The following is a 20,727-nucleotide window of genomic DNA, read 5'->3' on the forward strand; positions in this document are numbered from 1 at the left end:
CTTATGATCGATTGATTGAGTGAGTTTAATAAAATTCGGTAAATTCTAAATTCAGTTATTTTTCGAAGCTCATCGGGTAGTGAACGCGAAGTGAGAAAACGCATAAAAGTGCAACATTTCCCGAGAATATCCTGGCATAAAAAAGCAAAGGATTAGAAGTTCTATAATAAAATTGTATTAAGTGCTAATATCGAATATGACCAGTGAACATGCTATATCCTTTGAAGATTTGGAAAAGGTATAAGAATTTAAAAACAAAAATGTGTTGTAACAACTTAAAATCCTAAATTTGAAATAAATTATAAAACCTTTTTTTTAAACAAAAATAGCGACGCCAAAAGGTTGCCGCTTCGCGTAAACCATCTATGCAACAACCACCACCTGGCACGGAATCTATGGCAATGCATGTTATTCATGAGATTTTCAATCCTAGTTTGAAAGTTCCTGTCAGCAAAGGTCCTTTTCGTGCACCAAAAATTATTGATCCAGAAAACTTCAATGTTGAACGTGATGTGGATATAAAAAAGTTGGCTGAATTAAAGGAAGTAAATGGGTCGATGTTACGACACATTGGGCAGAGAATTCACAAATAACTTCCTTTTTCAGGTATTTTTATTATTTGATACCGATTGTGATGGTTTAATATCAAAGAGTGATTTGAGATTTACATTTGCTGCTCTGGGCTGTGAAGCCACTGATGAACAGTTGGATGAAATGCTAAAAGAGGTAGGCTAAAATGGATTTTCACGTTCCACAACTTCATCGAATATAATGTGGTGATACACTGAGCAATTACCTCATATATAGAGACCTCAGGTTTGCTATCATTTCTAAACGGCTCATTTTATTGTATACAAGCGTACAAAATCATATTGATCTATTTGTGATGGAATCACGGTTGTCAAAGTTGGTAGAGTTCTAGCGAAAATGGTAGATTTTCTATTATTTGGTAGATAGGTAGAATTCTTGATGTTTTGGTAGATTTTGCAAACTATTCCTAAAATTAAAATTTAGTCAAATTTTTCTATAAAAAAAAATTTTTTGACAAAATGTTCTATAGAAAAAAAATCTCAAAAATTGTATATAAATAAAATTTTGACAAAATCTTCTTTTGAAATAAAATTTTGACAAAATTTTATATAGAAATAAAATAACAAAATTTTCTAAAGAAATAAAATTTTGGCAAGATTTTCTAAAGAACTAAAATCTTAACAAAATTCTCTAAAAAGATAAAATTACAAACAAAATTCTCTAAAGAAATAAAATTTTGACAAAATTTTGCATAGAAATACAATTTTAACAAAAATTTCTAAAGAAATAAAATTTTGACAAAATTTTCTAAAGAACTAAAGTTTTGATAAAATTTTCTAAAGAAATAAAATTTTCACAACATTTTCTAAAGAAATACAGTTTTGACAAAATTTTCTAAAAAGATAAAATTACAAACAAAATTCTCTAACGAAATAAAATTTTGACAAAATTTTGTATAGAAATAAAATTTTGACAAAATTTTCTAAACAAATAAAATTTTAACAAAAATTTCTAAAGAAATAAAATTTTGACAAAATTTTCTAAAGAAATTAAATTTTGACAAAATTTTCTAAAGAAATAAATATTGACACAATTTTCTAAAGAAATTACATTTTGACAAAATTTTCTACAGAAATAAAGTTTTGATACAATTTTCTAAAGAAATAAAATGTTGACAAAATTTTCTAAAAAGATAAAATTACAAACAAAATTCTCTAAAGAAATAAAATTTTGTATAGAAATAAAATTTTGACAACATTTTCTAAAGAAATAAAGTTTTGGCAAAATTTTGTAAAGAAATAAAATTTTGATAAAATTTTCTAAACAAATAACATTTTCACAAAATTTTCTAAAGAAATAAAATTTTACCAAAAATTTCTAAAGAAATAAAATTTTAGCAAAAATTTCTAAGGAAATAAAATGTTGACAAAATTTTCTAAAGAAATAAAATTTTGACCAAATTTTCTAAAGAAATACAATTTTGACAAGATTTTTAAAAAAAATGAAATTTTATCAAAAATTTCTAAAGACATAAAATTTTGATAAAATTTTCTAAAGAAATAAAATTTTCACAAAATTGTCTAAGGAAATAAAATTTTGATAAAATTTTGTATAGAAATAAAATTTTGACAAAAATTTTCTAAAGAAATAAAATTTTAACAAAAATTTCTAAAGAAATAAAATGTTAACATAATTTTCTAAAAAAATAAAATTTTAACAATATTTTCTAAAAAGATAAAATTACAAACAAAATTCTCTAAAGAAATAAAATTTTGACAAAATTTTGTATAGAAATAAAATTTTAACAAAATTTTCTAAAGAAGTTAAATTTTGACAAAATTTTCTAAAGAAATAAAGTTTTGATAAAATTTTCTAAAGAAATTAAATTTTGTTATAATTTTTTAAAGAAATAAAGTTTTGATAAAATTTTCTAAAGAAATAAAATTTTCACAAAATTTTCTAAGGCAATAAAATTTTGACAAAATTCTCTAAAGAAATAAAATTTTGATAAAATTTTGTATAGAAATAAAATTTTGACAAAATTTTCTAAAGAAATAAAATTACAAACAAAATTCTCTAAAGAAATGAAATTTTGACAAAATTTTGTATAGAAATAAAATTTTAACAAAATTTTCTAAAGAAATAAAATTTTGACTACATTTTCATAAAGAAATAAAGTTTTGATAAAATTTTCTAAACAAATAAAATGTTTACAAAATTTTCTAAGGAAATAAAATTTTCACAAAATTTTCTAAAGAGATAAAATTTTGACAAAATTTTCTAAAAAGATAAAATTACAAACAAAATTCTGTAAAGAAATAGACTTTTGACAAAATTTTGTGTAGAAATAAAATTTTGACAAAATTTTCTAAAGAAATAAATTTTTAACAAAAATTTCTAAAGAAATAACATTTTGACAAAATTTTCTAAAGAAATAAAATTTTGGCAAGATTTTCTAAAGAACTAAAATCTTAACAAAATTTTCTAAAAAAATAAAATTGTAACAAAATTTTCTAAAAAGATAAAATTACAAACAAAATTCTAAAAAAATAACATTTTGACAAAATTTTGTATAGAAATAAAATTTTAACAAAAATTTCTAAAGAAATAAAATTTTGACAAAATTTTCTAAAGAAATAAAGTTTTGATAAAATTTTCTAAAGAAATAAAATCTCACAAAATTTTCTAAGGATATAAAATTTTCACAAAATTTTCTATAAAGATAAAATTACAAACAAAATTCTCTAAAAAAATGAACTTTTGACAAAATTTTGTATAGAAATAAAGTTTTGACAAAATTTTCTAAAGAAATAAAGTTTTAACAAAAATTTCTAAGGAAATAAAATTCACAAAAATAAAATAAAACATTTATGTAGGAAAAAATCATTTTTTCATACTAATCACAAAGTTTTCTATAAAAAATAGACCTTTTTTTTAGTTGGTAGGTTTTGTGGAAAAATTTTGGTAGAATATATTTGGCACGAGTAACAACCGTGGATGAAAGTTATAGTTTGCTAGAAACCCACAAGAGGCTCGTCAGAGCCCTCCAACAGTTGATTCTCGTTACCGTGATACTGTATAGCGTCCAAAAAGAGGACGAAACGGTAACAACTCCAGAAATGATCCGAAAAGTGAAAGCCAGATAGTCAAAATAGTTTAGAAGTTGAAAATTTTACCAATAATTCGCCCAACATGATCTTCGAATGGTACTAAAGACATTTTTGCAATGTTTAACTGCAATTTTTTCCTTCAAATTTCGAAATGTTCTTTACCAAGTAAAAAAAAAATCAAAGTGTCGTTTATCTCAAGATTGCCATTCGCCGGGAATGGAAAAAATACAGCAGAGCCACTTTCGTGCAACGTGTGATGGCTTTGTCGATTGTTTTAAGGTCATAACTCTTGCAAAAGGTAGGCAATTCGAACAAATCTAAACTGATTCGAAAATTGTATGTTATTTCCGAAATTTTTTACTTGTGAGTAATAAAAATATAAAAAATAAAGATTTACTTTGTTGTATTACATATCAGCCATCCTGTATAGAGTTCACTTCCTTTGAGATAATTTTTTGAAAGAGGAGCAAAATCGCCAACATTTGTCCAATGAAAATATTAATTGATTTTGGAGAGTAAATTAAAAATGCGAAATTTTTTCAAATGTTCGAGAATTTATTTCGAAAATATTTTAGCAGACTGATCAATCGAAGTATAGTCCATCGTTACCGTCTTTTCCATTTTTCTAGCAACATAAGGATACCGCGACAAAATCAACGTTTCTTTTATCTCAATCCGCGAATTGACCCAATTTTCGGATCGTGTTATAGCCCAGACATTGCTCCTTCTTATGTTATTACCAGAAGTTCCGATCGACGAGGAAAGGCCGACTGTTCAGCATCTTCGTTCTTATGAGGTTTTTATTTCACTTGGGATTGCCGTAGTGGATTCACTACGGCAATCCCAAATAAAAAAATATATTTGCTTAAAAAAATTAATGGATTTATTTCGGCACTTTCAATTAATTTTTTAATTGATTCAATTTAGGTTGCATAAAATTTCACACTAGGTCAATAGGAAAGTACGTTTGATCTGGCCTTCGTTCTGTATATCCAGGACATATCATATTCTAATCAATAGGTCAATGTATTGCCTCCTCATAAAAGAATCTCATATTATATCGGATTTCTTCAACTATCAGTGAATATTTGATGCAAAATTTATTCTTTATATTGATTTCAGGCAAAAGATCCTTTGGATTTAAATGCTTTCGTTGAATTAATGAGTTATCGAACAGTGGAATTAGATCCAGAAGATGTTCTATTGGAGGCATGGAGTAAATGGGATTTATATGGCACGGGCAAAATAGAAGAGAGAAAGTAAGTATATACACGGAAAACAATAATTCATTCATCCTAAACGAACTTCGGTTTGCAAATGTCCTTTCGTTACAATGAGTCATAATATTATAAATTCCCGTGTCATGTAACACACTAGATGCAATAAATAATAATTTCCTTCCAAACGAAATTTTAGACAAATAAATATCGTTTGGTGTTTTCTTTTCGGTGTAAGGAAATTTGTTTGGAAAATTCTTTTCCACATTCACGAGGCTTATTTACACACAAAACAATATATTTTATTTTCAATCACGAAATTAATTGATCCAATTAATTTTTAATTGAAATGTCTTCAATTACAGAAATAATAGTATCAATTAAAATTGAAAGTCAGTCAAATTAATCGATTCAATTAAAATATTAATTGATATTATTAATTTTTGTGATTAATTTTGGTTTCAATTAAAAATTTTATTGAATCAATTAAATTTTTAATTGGAATATTTTTATCCCCTCGACCATCGAAATATTGCTCTAAGACCAAATAAAGTAAATATATTCTGGGTCGTGGTGAAATTCTGAGTCGATCTAAGCAAGTCCGTCCGTCCGCCTATTTAAATCATGCTAACTTCCGAACGTAAAAAGCTATCGACTTGAAACTTGGCACAAGTAGTTGTTATTGATGTAGGTCGGATGGTATTGCAAATGGGCCATATCGGTTCACTTTTATGTATAGCCCCATATAAACGGACCCCCAGATTTGGCTTGCGGATCCTCTAAGAGAAGCAAATTTCATCCGATCCGGCTGAAATTTGGTACACGGTGTAAGTACATGGTCTCTAATGACCATGCAAAAATTGGTCAACATCGGTGCATAATTATATAGGCTCCATATAAACCGATCCCCAGATTTGACCTCCGGAGCCCCTTGAAAGAGCAAAGTTCACACGATCCAGTTGAAATTTGGTACGTGGTGTTAGTATATGGTCTCTAACAACCATGTAAGAAATGGTCCATACCGGTCTTAATTATATATAACCTCCATTTAAACCGATCCCCAGATTTGACCTCCGGAGCTCTTGGAGGAGCAAAATTCATCCGATCTGGTTGAAATTTGGTACGTGGTGAAATTTGGTACATTGCGCTGGTATATGGCCGCTAACAGCCATGTCAATATTGGTCCATATCGGTCTATAGTTATATATAGCCGATCCCCAAAAATAATCTACCAAAACTTTATCTCTATAGAAAATTTTGTCAAAATTTTATTACTATAGAAATTCTTGTAAAAATTTCATTATTATACAAACTTTTGTCAAGATTTTATTTCTATAAAAAATTTTGTCAACATTTTATTTCTATAGAAAATTTTGTCAAAATTTTATTTCTTTAGCAAATTTTGTCAAAATTTTATTTCTATAGAAAATTTTGTCAAAATTTTATTTCTTTAGAAAATTTTGTCAAAATTTTATTTCTTTAGCAAATTTTGTCAAAATTTTATTTCTATAGAAAATTTTGTCAAAATTTTATTTCTTTAGAATATTTTGTCAAAAGTTTATTTCTTTAGACAATTTTGTTTATAATTTTATCTTTTTAGAAAATTTTGTCAAACTTTATTATATACGTATTTAATTATTTAGGCCTTTTTTAGTTGAATATTTACCACGTATGGACTAACTGACAATTGAGAAGACGGTGTTAAGAAGTATTAAGATACCTTCCCATCGGCAAGTGTTACCGCAACCCAAGTAGGAAGCAAAATTCATCCGATCCGGTTGAAATTTGGTGGTAGTATATGATATTTAACAACCATGCCAAAAGTGGTCCATATCAGTCCATAATCATATATAGCCGCCATATAAACCGATCCCGAAATTTGGTTTTGGAGCCACTTGGAGGAGCAAATTTCCTCCGAGTCAGTTGAAATTTGGTACATTGTGCTAATATATGGCCGTTAACAACCATGACTAACTAGGTCCATATCAGTCTAAAGTTTTATATAGCCCTCAGATAAATCGATCCCCTCTCACACAAAAATTGGTCCATATCAAGTTCATAATTGTATATAGCCCACATATAAGCGACCCCCATATTTCAATTCTGGCTCCCTCCATCCATATCGATTCGTAATTATTTGTAGACTTACCTATACATACCTTTTTGGTCTAATATATACCACGTATGGACTAACTAACAATTTAGAAAACGATGTTAAGGAGTTTTAAGATACCACAACCCAAGTAAAGGGTGATTCTTTTGAGGTTAGGATTTTCATGCATTAGTATTTGACAGATCACGTGGGATTTCAGACATGGTGTCAAAGAGAAAGATGCTCAGTATGCTTTGACATTTCATCATGAATAGACTTACTAACGAGCAACGCTTGCAAATCATTGAATTTTATTACCAAAATCAGTGGCAGAAAATCCGCTTTTTTATCGACAAATTTTGTTCAGCGATGAGGCTCATTTCTGGTTGAATGGCTACGTAAATAAGCAAAATTGCCGCATTTGGAGTGAAGAGCAACCAGAAGCCGTTCAAGAACTGCCCATGCATCCCGAAAAATGCACTGTTTGGTGTGGTTTGTACGCTGGTGGAATCATTGGACCGTATTTTTTCAAAGATGCTGTTGGACGAAACGTTACGGTGAATGGCGATCGCTATCGTTCGATGCTAACAAACTTTTTGTTGCCAAAAATGGAAGAACTGAACTTGGTTGACATGTGGTTTCAACAAGATGGCGCTACATGCCACACAGCTCGCGATTCTATGGCCATTTTGAGGGAAAACTTCGGAGAACAATTCATCTCAAGAAATGGACCGGTAAGTTGGCCACCAAGATCATGCGATTTGACGCCTTTAGACTATTTTTTGTGGGGCTACGTCAAGTCTAAAGTCTACAGAAATAAGCCAGCAACTATTCCAGCTTTGGAAGACAACATTTCCGAAGAAATTCGGGCTATTCCAGCCGAAATGCTCGAAAAAGTTGCCCAAAATTGGACTTTCCGAATGGACCACCTAAGACGCAGCCGCGGTCAACATTTAAATGAAATTATCTTCAAAAAGTAAATGTCATGGACCAATCTAACGTTTCAAATAAGGAACCGATGAGATTTTGCAAATTTTATGCGTTTTTTTTTTTTAAAAGTTATCAAGCTCTTAACAAATCACCCATTAATTCTATTGTGGATGACAGTCTTTAGTACAAGTTTCTATGCAATCCATGGTGGAGGCTACATAAGATTCGGCCTGGCCGAACTTACGGCCGTATATACTTATTTAAGACTCAATTAAGACTTTAATCGGGAAAATTTCGTGAAACACTTTTTTCTTTAATACAAACAGTGTAGAAGAAATTTTTGAAAATCAAAAGCAATTTTTTGTTATTCTTTATAAAATTGGTTTCACATACTGTAAAAGAATCAACATTTACCTTTTTTTCTTCCAAAAAAAATTTCTTTACCTTGAAAAGTAAATGATAAGTGATCGTTGTTTGTCTAAAATTACATTTGGGAAGAACGAATTATTTTATTGCGTGTAGAATGTCAATGTGATCACCATTTGATCTGGTTCAGTACTAAATGTTCGATGTATTCAGTATTAAATGGAAACATGTAATTCTTACATAAATTCTATTATAAATGTACAATTCCTTCTTTTCCAATCCATTTTAAATGTCATACAGATTAGCCTTAATAGATGTGTCATAACCTAACCTTGTAAAATCTATTTCTCTTTTTTCTATCTTTACAGAATGTTTGACGATTTGACAAGTTATGGAGATAAGCTGTCAATATCGGAAGCAACCGAAGCTTTAAGACACGCTCCCTTGGTAAAGCCAAAGTGTTTGGATGATCCACCAATGATTGACTATCCGGCATTCTGTCACTTGTTGTGCGGTGTTCGAAAACGACCAACCGATGAAAATTAAATAAAAATCATTTCAAAAATATTACATCAAAACAAATCATATTTTTTGTATATCAATAAAGAATCATAAATTTTATATAACTATAAACATTTTGGTTTTCGTGTTTTTAACAAAAATTGAAACATCCGTTTCCGATTGATCTATACCGTCTGAGTTCTTTCTCTTCCTCGTCTTCGTTCTCATTTTATGCAGCTGTTTGGATTGTGTGGGAAATCTTCCATACCGTAAATCAGTTGTTTAGAGTACCACATTGCCTGAATACATTTTCTGCAATTATATCCCCACTTCAAAGAAGAACGTCTATACCAAGCGCCACTACGGGAGCATTGAACACCACGAAAAGAAATAGCACTGCAACGAATGAAAACATTATGGTCAATGTGTCCAGTTCACATGACGCATCAATTATTGGCTCTCTTCCCAATGTGACATCATTTGACAACGTTTCCACCTGCGTTTCTACTGCGTCCACCTCTGCAACAACATCGACGACCCTCATGAATGTTAATGATTTATCGCCTCATGAATTAATCTATAATTCAGGAAAAGTGTTTGCTCTGCATTCACGCTTTAATATGAAATATCCATAAGAGCTGAGTGGTATTGAGGAGAATGTAGGGCTTCGAAAAATCAAAGTTTAATAGAATTTAAATGCAGAATATAAATTTTTGAAAAATGCCAAGAAGCATATGTCACACAAAGGATTTCATCGGAATCTAGGAAAAGTAAAAATAATGGAGAAATTATCCCATGAGCAATGGTCCCATTTTAAAGAATTTGCACTATCCACACACATTGGGCCTGGCCCCCTCAACCGATTTTTCGTTAACGAATCGATTTTTTTGAAGCGTGACTTCAATTGACTGGAATTCCAATTGATGGAATCTAAAATGAATTATGTTATCAGGTTAGCGCCTGACATTCCTGGGAGGTGGTTTATCTACCAGATGGCTATTTCGATAGTTGAAGCTCCAACAACCCAGGATATACTACTTTGACAACATGTCAACATGTCCTGGTGTCACATATAACGGTCTAAGATACAACCTAAGATACGCATAAGATACAATATCAACGCAGGCAAGAGTGGGAGGAATAGATGATGGCTACACTCAAAAAAAAAGTTTACTTGGATCCAAAGATTTTGACCTTCACCTAAGGATTTTGGTATTGATTCCAAGCCAAAGATGCGGCTTCTTTAAAATAAAGAAGATCTCATTTATCATGTACAAACAAATTCCAGTTTAAAAATCCAAATTACAACGGATACTTCAAAGTAAACAAGTATATACGGCCGTAAGTTCGGCCAGGCCGAATCTTATGTACCCTCCACTATGGATTGCGTAGAAACTTCTACGAAAGACTGTCATTCACAAGCGAAATACTCCAGAGTCAAAAGAACAATCCAAACAATGGACTGAAGCTGGAGGAAGTGCCCCAAAGAAGGCAAAAACAATTCAATCGGCTGGTAAGGTTATGGCAACGGTTTTTTGGGACTTCATAGGTATTTTATTGATTGACTATCTGCAAAAGGGTAAAACAATAAATTCAGAGTACTATTGCAACCTTTTTGATTAATTAAATGTACAAATTCGAGAAAAACGCCCTGGCTTACAACAAAAAAAAATTTTCATCAAGATAACGCACCAGCGCAAAAGAGTGTTTTAACAATGGCTAAAATCAACGAATTAAAGTACGAGTTACTTGACCACCCACCTTATTCTCCTGATTTAGCTCCCAGTGACTTTTATTTGTTCCCAAATCTAAAAAATCCTTGCTGGCAAGCGCTTTACCTCAAATGAAGATGCAAATATAGTTGTAAACCACTATTTTGAAGGCCTTGAGGAAAACTATTTTAATCAAGGGTTAAAATTGCTAGGAAAGCGTTGGACTAAGTGTATTGAAGCTTCAGGAGATAAGTCTATTAATAATTACGAATCGACATGGAATTGAAATATGGGGGTCGCCTATATCGGGACGATATAAAATTATGAACTTGATATGGACCAATTTTTGTGTGATTGGGGATCGATTTATCTGAGGGCTATATATAACTATAGACCTAGTTAGGCATGGTTGTTAACGGCCATATATTAGCACAATGTACCAAATTTGAACTGACTCGGATGAAATTTGCTCCTCCAAGAGGCTCCAAAACCAAATCTCGGGATCGTATACTACCACCTCGTACCAAATTTCAACCAGTTCGGATGAATTTTGCTTCTCCAAAAGGCACCAGAGGTCAAATCTGGGGATCGGTTTATATGGGGGCTATATATAATTATGGTCCGATGTGAACCAATCTTGGCATGGTTGTTAGAAACCATCTAATAACACCACGTACCAAATTTCAACCGGATCGGATGAATTTTGCTCCTCCAAGAGGCTCCGGAGGTCAAATCTGGGGAACGGTTTATATGGGGCCTATATATAATTATGAACCGATGTGAACCAATCTTTGCATGGCTGTTAGAGACCATCTAATAACACCACGTACCAAATTTCAACTGGATCGGATGAATTGTGCTCCTCCAAGAGGCTCCGGAGGTCAAATCTGGGGAACGGTTTATGTGAGGGCTATATATAATTATGAACCGATATGGATAAATTTTTGCATGGTTATTAGAGACCATATGCTAACACCCTTTACGAAATTTCAGCCGGATCGGATGAAATTTGCTTCTCTTAGAGGATCCGCAAGCCAAGTCTGGGGATCGGTTTATATGGGGGCTATATATAATTATGGACCGATGTGGACCACTTTTTGCATGGCTATTAGAGACCATATACTAACACCATGTACCAAATTTCAGCCGGATCGGATGAAATTTGCTTCTCTAGAGGGTACGCAAGCCAAATCTGGGGATCGGTTTATATAGGGGCCAAATCTGGGGGTCCGTTTATATGGCAATATGTAAAAGTGGACCGATATGGCCCATTTGCAATACCATCCGACCTACATCAATAAAAACTACTTGTGCCAAGTTTCAAGTCGATAGCTTGTTTCGTTCGGAAGTTAGCGTGATTTCAACAGACGGACGGACGGACATGCTTAGATCGACTCAGAATTTCACTTTAATCCAAAGACGCTGAATCCTCAAAATAAGTCTTAGCCTATATTTGAAGCGTTTTTATCTTAAATCTAAAGTTTCAATATTTCAGTTAATTTAAGGACAATTTCTTTAAATCAAAAATATGTTTCTTTACTTTAAGGAAAATTAGCCTTAGTTCAAAGACATGCGACTTTAACGGAGGGACGCAAATTAAAAAAAATGTGTTCTAAATTTAATGAAAAAAAAATTGAAGCAAACATTATAAACTTTATTTTAATTAAAATTTCATTATTTTGAAGAAATTTTTTCTTAATATTTTGTAAATTTCGCATCCTAAAATTTAGGTTGAGTAATCTTTAATATCACATAAATATTTTTTCTGTGTAGAGAATGCAGTGTCGGAGATATTATCCCGCCGTGGGGAATACCCTATTTCATATACCATACCATCCATACAAACCTAGCAAAACAAATTGTCGTTAAATCTAGTCTAAAAGAAATGGGATACAGACCTGATAGCAAAGTTTTTCATGTACATATAAATTTCAGTTCAAAAATCCCAAAATATAACAGATGCTTCAAAGTAAAAAGAAAACGAACCCCTAAACCAAAAATGCAAAATCTTTCAAATAAGTCTTAGCCTATATATGAAGTTTTTTCTTTAATCCAATCAATATATCAGTTAATTTAATAATTGTTTCAAAACTGTGTTTCTTTACTTTAAGGAAAATTTGAGTTACTTCAAAGACATTCGATTTTGATAGAGGGACCCGAATTTCAAAGATTTATGTGTCAAACTTAAAGAAGGAATTCTTTAAATCGAAGATTATAAGCTTTGAAACACTCAGAAATGTCACCAGCATTACTGAGGTGGGATAATCCACCGTTGAAAAAAATTTTTGGTGTTCGGTTGAAGCAGAAATCGAACCCACGACCCTTTGTATGCAAGGCGGGCATGCTAACTATTGCACCACGGTGTGTATATAATGTCCTTTTCATGCCATTGTTATTGGGTTTGGGTGACTTTATTATTTGGCTTTCGATATTCCATTTGTGGCTGATATGTACAGTGGTGTTGGTAATGCCGCGAGTCTTGAAAGAAACAAGAATATTTCCAATATTTTTCCGGTAATGGGAAGCAGTGGAGGAAAAACGGTTTTCGCCCGCAAACAAAATTTAATCGCATTCAATGCCACGGACGATACAAAAGTTTATAAAGTTCCCATAAAAGACGGTAAGTTCAATAAAAGTTGTTTTCCTTCTATGATTTTTTTTCCTCAATTGAATTTTTGAATAGCCTATAAAATTTAGTATGGTGGTTTGTGTTGAAAGTAGGTAATCGATAGCTAGTCGAACTTAAACGCAGTTTAGCAATTTCAACATTTGCTATGACCATGAAAAGAAATTTTGAAACTCGTAATTGTTTTCATTTTTAAAAATTAACTAGTTACAAAATAAGTAACCTCCGAAGAATAAATAAAAATCTAATGACGTTCTAGAAGTATTTTTATACTTTCTTCGAAGATGAATAATATATATAGCACCATTAAAAATTCAATCTATGAAATACTTAGTAGATAAAATGTATTTTAATTTATATTCTAACCCCCTATACAAAATATGTTAATTATAGATTCATTTCTAATACTCTATTATATCTTGTGTAGAATAACCAAGCAATGAGGGACTAAAATCAAAGCCTACATAGTGCGATTTAGCGCCTTTAGCTTACTTTTTGTGGGGCTACATATGTTAAATCTCATTTTTTATGTTAGAGACAAGCCCGCTTTAATTGACGCATTGGAAGACAATATAGAAGCATTTATTCATGATATACTCAACGAAATGTTGGGAAGAGTATGCCAAAATTGGACTAAACGGATGGACCACTTGAATGCAGTTGCGGTCAACATTTGCATGAAATATTATTCCCTCAGAAAAAAGAAAACGACATTTTTTTATAGTCGATTTAAATTTATTTTTGTTCATGAAAATTAGTTGATTTTAGTTAAATTTTGCCAAATGTGAGAAAATTTTTTTATTTTAATTATTTTTTGCTCAATGCTTAATGACGTGAACTAAAAATGAGAACAAAACAAGTATATACGGCCGTAAGTTCGGCCAGGCCGAATCTTATGTACCCTCCACCGTGGATTGCGTAGAAACTTCTATTAAAGACTGTCATCCACAATCGAATTAATTGGGTTGTGGTATCTTAAAACCTCTTAACATGGTTTTCTAAATTGTTAGTCTATACGTGGTATATATTAGACAAAAAGGTATGTATAGGTAATAAAATAATTACGAATCGATATGGACTTTTGCACGGTATGTACACGCAAAAAAATAATTCTTTCCTCCCAAACGAAATTTTAGACAAACAAAGTTCGTTTCTCATTTGCTTTTCGTTGAAACGAAGTGTATTTGGAAGAAAAGTATATACTTTTTTGATAAACGTTTATTCTTTTCCAGGATGTAAACACAATTTCATAAAGACTAACTCAAAAAAAAAAAAAAAAAAAACTCTGGCTAATTGCATTTTCCCTCACATCTTTCTCACCTCCACGAAGTTTTTTAGTTCTTAGCACCTTTTTATACCCTAAACCACATAGTGGTCAGGGTATAATAAGTTTGATCGGCCAAAAAATGTGCCTACCAGAAATATTGATTTTAGACCCCATAAAATATATACCGATCGACTCAGAATCACCTCCTGAGTCGATCTAGCGCTTGGTGTCCGTCCGTCTGTCCATGTATTTGTTGTTCACAGGATTCCGGTCGCAATTATTAACCGATTTTGATGAAATTTGGTACAGTGAGTTTTTTGGGCACGGGGACGAACGCTATAGAATTTGGAAGAAATCGGATCAAATTTAGATATAGCTCCCATATATATGTATCGCCCGATTTCGACAAATGGGGTCACGTTGCGCTTTTTTTCAAACGTATCGTCACCAAATTTGGCAAAAGCTAATCTTTTCCATCACCCTTCAAGTCTGCAAAATTTCATCCAAATCGGTTCAGATTTAGATATAGCTCTCATAAATATGTATCGCCCGATTTTTCTAAATTTGGCCATAAAACCCTTATTTATCAACCGATCTTACTCAAATTTGGCTAAACGTAGTCTTCTATACCACTTACTATATGTGCAAAAAATCATCGAAATCGGTTCAGATTTAGATATAGCTCCCATATTATGTATAGCCCGATTTTCCCAAATTTGGACATAGAACCCTTATTTATTAACCGATCTTACTAAAAGTTGGCTAGATGCAGTCCTCTATAGTACTAACTATATGTGCAAAATTTCATCGAAATCGGTTCAGATGTAGATATAGCTCCCATATATGTATCACCCGATTTTGAAAAATTCACCCCTAATTACTTTATGTTTGACCATACAGGCCTCATTTCTTAACTGATCTTACTCAAATCTTGCACAAGGTAACCTTTTGTGGTATTAATCAAACCAGCAAAATATTATGCAAATTGGTTCAGATTTAGATATAGCTTCCATATATATGCATCACTCGACTTTCCCAAATTTGGCTATAGTACTCTTATTTATTAACCAATGTTACTCAACTTTCAAATTTTGATGTACTAGCCGATCGTACTTACACGTACTTGTAGCTCTTACATAAGAATATTGCTCGATTTTTACGAATTTGTATTTATTACCCACACTAATTTAACGATTTTCTCTTTTTATACCCTGCGCCACACTGTGGAACAGGGTATTATAAGTTAGTGCATATGTTTGAAACACCCAGAAGGAGACGAGATAGACACATGGTGTCTTTGGCAATAATGCTCAGGGTGGGTCCCTGAGTCGATATAACCATGTCCGTCTGTCCGTCTGTCCGTCCGTCCGTCTGTCTGTGAACACATTTTTGTGATCAAAGTCTAGGTCGCAATTTAAGTCCAATCGCCTTCAAATTTGGCACATGTTCTTAATTTGGGTCAGAATAGAACCCTATTGATTTTGGAAGAAATCGGTTCAGATTTAGATATAGCTCCCATATATATCTTTCGCCCGATATGCACTAATATGGACCCAGCAGCCAGAGTTTTATACCGATTTGCTTGAAATTTTGTACAAACATAACACTTAGCCGTATAGTAATGTGTGCAAAATTTGATTGAAATCGGTTCAGATTTAGATATAGCTCCCATATATACACGCAGAGAAGGAATATGATCACCTCAAACATGTTTCAAGAGCAAAATGTTATTTTTGTATGGTGACCATGTAACATGTTTGTCACTAAAATGTTATTTTCTCGTCAAATATAACCTGCTTGCCGAAATCAGATACATGATTTCCGAGAAAATAACATGGTTGCGAAAACCATGTTATATGGTCACCTCCCAAAAATAGCATTTTGCTCTTAAAACATGTTTGAGGTGATCATATTCCTTCTCTGGGTGTATCTTTCGCCCGATATGGACTTATATGGCCCCAGAAGCCAGGTTTTTTGGCTGAATTTGGTTGAAATTTTGCACTAGGAGTACAATTTGTAGTATAGTCAAGTGTGCAAAATTTGATTGAAATCGGTTCAGATTTAGATATAGCTCCCATATATATGTTTTTCTGATTTCGACAAAAATGGTCAAAATACCAACATTTTCCCTTTTAAAATCGCCTCTGCTTAGTCGAAAACTTCTAAAACGGACTCTAATTTTCCTTATCATCAAATACATATATATCGAGCGATAATCATAAATAAACTTTTGCGAAGTTTCCTTAAAATTGCTTCAGATTTAAATATTTTCCCATTTTTTTTTACAAAATTTTTTTTTTTACTAAAATTTTGTTCCACCCTAGTGCATTAGCCAACTTAAATTTTGAGTCTATAGATTTTGTAAAAGTCTATCAAATTCTGTCCAAATCGAGTGATATTAAAATGTATGTATTTGGGACAAACCCTTTATATATAGCCCCCAACACATTTGACGAATGTGACATGGTATCGAAAATTTAGATCTACAAAGTGGTGCAGGGTATAATATAGTCGGCCCCGGCCGACTTTAGACTTTCCTTACTTGTTTTATTAATGTATTTATATTAAAGAAGCCGCATCTTTGGCTTGGAATCAATACCAAAATCATTAAGGGAGGGTCAAAATCTTTGGATCCAAGTAAACTTTTTTTGAGTGCACCTTTAGTTATAAGGGAAGAGTTCATTGATGTGGTAATATGGAGTTAGACTATTCACTACATATTACCACACCAGTGAACTCCTCCACTTATCACTAAAGATGCACTGGAAAACAAGTTTACTTGTATCCAAAGATTTTGACCTGAAATAGTGGGCTGCCACTATACCTAATCTAAACTAAAGTCCTCTGAATTCACAAATAAAGATTGGAATCATCGATCGAGTCTGCTCTTTTTTAATTTTTTTTTTTCGAATCTGTGAATTCTCTATTCCATATGCCCTCTCTATCATATGCGATGGAAAGAAACATACCCCAACAAAAAAGAGCTTCCAAAAAAGTAGTTTGGATCCCCAATCTGTGATCCGGAAGTAGTGCAAACTTGGATCATCTCCAATGAATTTTACATGGGCTTGTCATAGGAGGGAAGTACTCCCTTTTTGGATCCTTTGCATTGCTTTAGAAGTTGTGCCCTGGAAGTTAATTTGAATGAAGAAATTTAAAAAGCGAAAAAAATTTTTTTCAACCAATTTCTTTTTTTTTTTTCAACCATACTATTACACTATTATTACACTATTATTTTCCTATTACCTAATTTTTTACAATTTGAAAAACTTTTTCGCTCCTACCAGGGGTTGAAACTGGGTTTGATGGCACCATAACAGAACGCCTTAGCACACTCCGCCACAAACGCCATTGAACATAAAGCGTCGAAAGGTTAATTCAAATGTTTGTGATATGATCGTAATACGACACCAAGGAATAACATTATAATTGCTTCTCGAGTATTAGTATGAACAAAAAAAAAAAAAGAAACGCAGGTTCAAATCTCACCAGCGGCAATTTTTTTATCAGATATTTTTCTAGAAAAATATTTTTTTATGTTATGCATAGTTTTTTTATTTTCGGCATATATTTTCGTATAAATATATTTTTTTCTATTAAAAATCAGCAAAAAAATTAAAAATGATAATTTGCAAAACCTTCTCAAAAGAACTTCCACGGAAGCGAAAAAGTCAAAGGGCATAGGTTAAAATCCCAGCGGGGATGAAATTTATTTTTTGTTTATTATTATTTTTTTACTTTTTTATTTTTTATTTTCTATTTTTATTAATTTTCCATTTTTTTCAAATTTAATTGTTAAAAATGTACACTTAACAGAGGCTTTCTAATACTTGTCCACAAGGACTGCAGCAGGAAGTAGAAAAATAGCATTGGAGGATCCCAAGATGCGCTTTAGAAGAAATGCTTGTGGACTTGTCCAAAAGGACTGCATCGGGAGTGGAAAAAAATCATTGGGGGATCCTATGATGCGCTTTAGAAGAAATGTTTGTGGACTTGTCCAAAAGGACTGCATCGGATGGGGGATTCTGGGATGGGCTTTAAAAGAAATGTTTGTGGAATAACTTCCAATTTTTTTTGCTGGGACATTGTGTATTTGGTTTTGTAATCTGTGGTTTTTTATCGATTGAATCTTTGGTTTGTATTATTATTTTTTTTTTTTTTGCTAAATATCGGTATATTTGTGAACCTTTGTGGGATAAACGTCTGTAAGTTTTTGGTTAAATCTCATTTTGATGTTCACCAAATTTTATTAGCATTCGTCGAATATTCTTCTAAATTCTTATCAATAATGATGATTCAGCTAATTCCAATATCTAATTAATTATGGTGCGATGATAACCTGTTCTACTGCAGGCAGTCTATTAGGCAACCACCGATTGTCATTATGAAATGTTTACTTTCTATTTCGTTTGAGATTTTAATGCACGATGACAAAACAAGAATTTAAGAAGCGCACGTGAACATCAACCATGTGCTTAAATTGAAACGAGAAGATTGTCTTGTGGCTTGGAAATTAACTATCACCCAATGAAATATCTAAAAAGTTTGTCATTTCGTTTATTGCAAATTAAAATATCAGGTTTTAAATATAATAAATTTTCATTTTAAATCGAATACATTTGATCAAAAAAAAAATCCCATCCAGCAATTACCCTATAAAGAGACACTGGTTGCAGAGACAAGTGGATGGGAATTCAAATTGGATTATTTATTCGAAGATGATCTCACAAAATATTTTAAAATATCGCTGCCGGAAAAATGGCATATGGACAGAGGTGTGAGTGTGTGTACGCGTGAGTGAAATTTCACTCACTCAAAAAATATATTTATACAGCATACAAAATATATACATCTGTTTTTAACAAAACCAGTATAAATTTATTATTCTTCTATTGATACCGTTCTTAAAGTAAAATATTAATTTGTGGTTATTACTGGTTATTCAAACCTCTTCAATACAGATTAGAACAAAGTAAACAACCATTTCTCCAATATGATGATTTGCAATTATTTGTGAAATTTCTGGAATTATTTTAAATGAGACCACAGTGAAAATTTAATATTTAAAATACCACATATCTCTCGGAATAATATTTTTTGTTTAAGAATGAAGGGAACCTGTTTTAAAAAGTAATTAATTAGTTATCCAAAAACTTTTTATAGAATGCTGTGTTATTTCTATTGCGATTAATGACAGCACAACGTCATTAAAAAGGCATACGTTGTAAACATTTGTCATTGCTATATGTTTTTTTTTTGTTTTATAGAAAATTTCTTTCAATTTTAATTATTCAATTCTCCCTTCTTTAGCTAATACCATAGAAGATTTTTATTTGATTTATATATTAACGTTATTTAATGTTTATGAATGTGGTTTCGGTGATTTTTAAAAATTTTTTTAAATAAATGTCTTTTTTTATTGATCTATCAAAAAGGCTCTAATTGATGACTCACTGAATCCGAAAATCAAAAAAAGTACATTATATTAAAACTGCATGGAATTCGTTACACAAAGTTCCAAATGGACAAATAATTTACGTTCAGGTTGCCATCCTGTTAGTTCTAAGACTTCATGATTTGTAAACTTACACGCAAAAAAAATAATCCTTTCCTCCAAATTGTGAATCGAAGAACGTCATTTTATCAAATGCAATCTGGAAACATCGACTCGATTTGCACTGATGAGATGTACTGGATTGAATACCAGTGCAACGATGTTCTGGATAGCTCATACTAGTAGTACTAGAAATATATAATATATATATATATATATATATATATATATATATATATATATATATATATATATATATATATATATATATATATATATATATATATATATATATATATATATATATATATATATATATATATATATATATATATATATATGTTGTGGCAACGTATACTATAAAAAAAATTATATTGTCAAAAACTTATTATTTCACACTGAAACAAGAGTTTTCTTTTCTGAGGAACGAAATTTTAGACAAGCAAAGTTTTCTTTTGACGCTTTAAAAAAATCCTTCAACGCAAATTAACATTTTTATAGACAATCGTTGAATCGCTTAATTAATTTGCTCTAAACGAAAATATGTTATACTAAAGGGGAATTTCGTTTGTCTACAATTTCGTTCCGGAGGAAAGTATTTTTTCTTTGGGTTTACAAAGGCTTTTTAAGTATGGTAAAATTCGTCGTAAATGCATGTCAAATACCTTACAATTTACGACAAACCATCTCTGACACAAGTAGAACTAAACAAAGTATTATTTTTCACATAAAATATAATTACACGCAAGAAACTAATTCGTTCCTCCCAAACGAAATTTTGGACAAACAAAGATCGTTTCTCACATGCAATTCACTGTAAG

The 20,727-nt window shown here is 31.5% G+C and overlaps 1 protein-coding gene across 1 annotated transcript; it reads left to right on the forward strand.

Moving 5' to 3' along the window:
- Positions 1–51: 51 nt before the first annotated feature.
- Positions 52–8,879, forward strand: LOC142222620 (myosin regulatory light chain LC-2, mantle muscle-like). The gene is made up of 5 exons (XM_075292860.1): positions 52–238; positions 330–545; positions 607–726; positions 4,764–4,900; positions 8,615–8,879. The coding sequence occupies exons 1-5, from the start codon at positions 197–199 to the stop codon at positions 8,790–8,792; spliced, it is 693 nt and encodes a 230-aa protein (XP_075148975.1). The 5' UTR covers positions 52–196; the 3' UTR covers positions 8,793–8,879.
- The last annotated feature ends 11,848 nt before the right edge of the window (positions 8,880–20,727 follow it).

The sequence above is a fragment of the Haematobia irritans genome, chromosome 1 (assembly GCF_050003625.1).
Source record: "Haematobia irritans isolate KBUSLIRL chromosome 1, ASM5000362v1, whole genome shotgun sequence".
NCBI lineage: Eukaryota > Metazoa > Arthropoda > Insecta > Diptera > Muscidae > Haematobia > Haematobia irritans.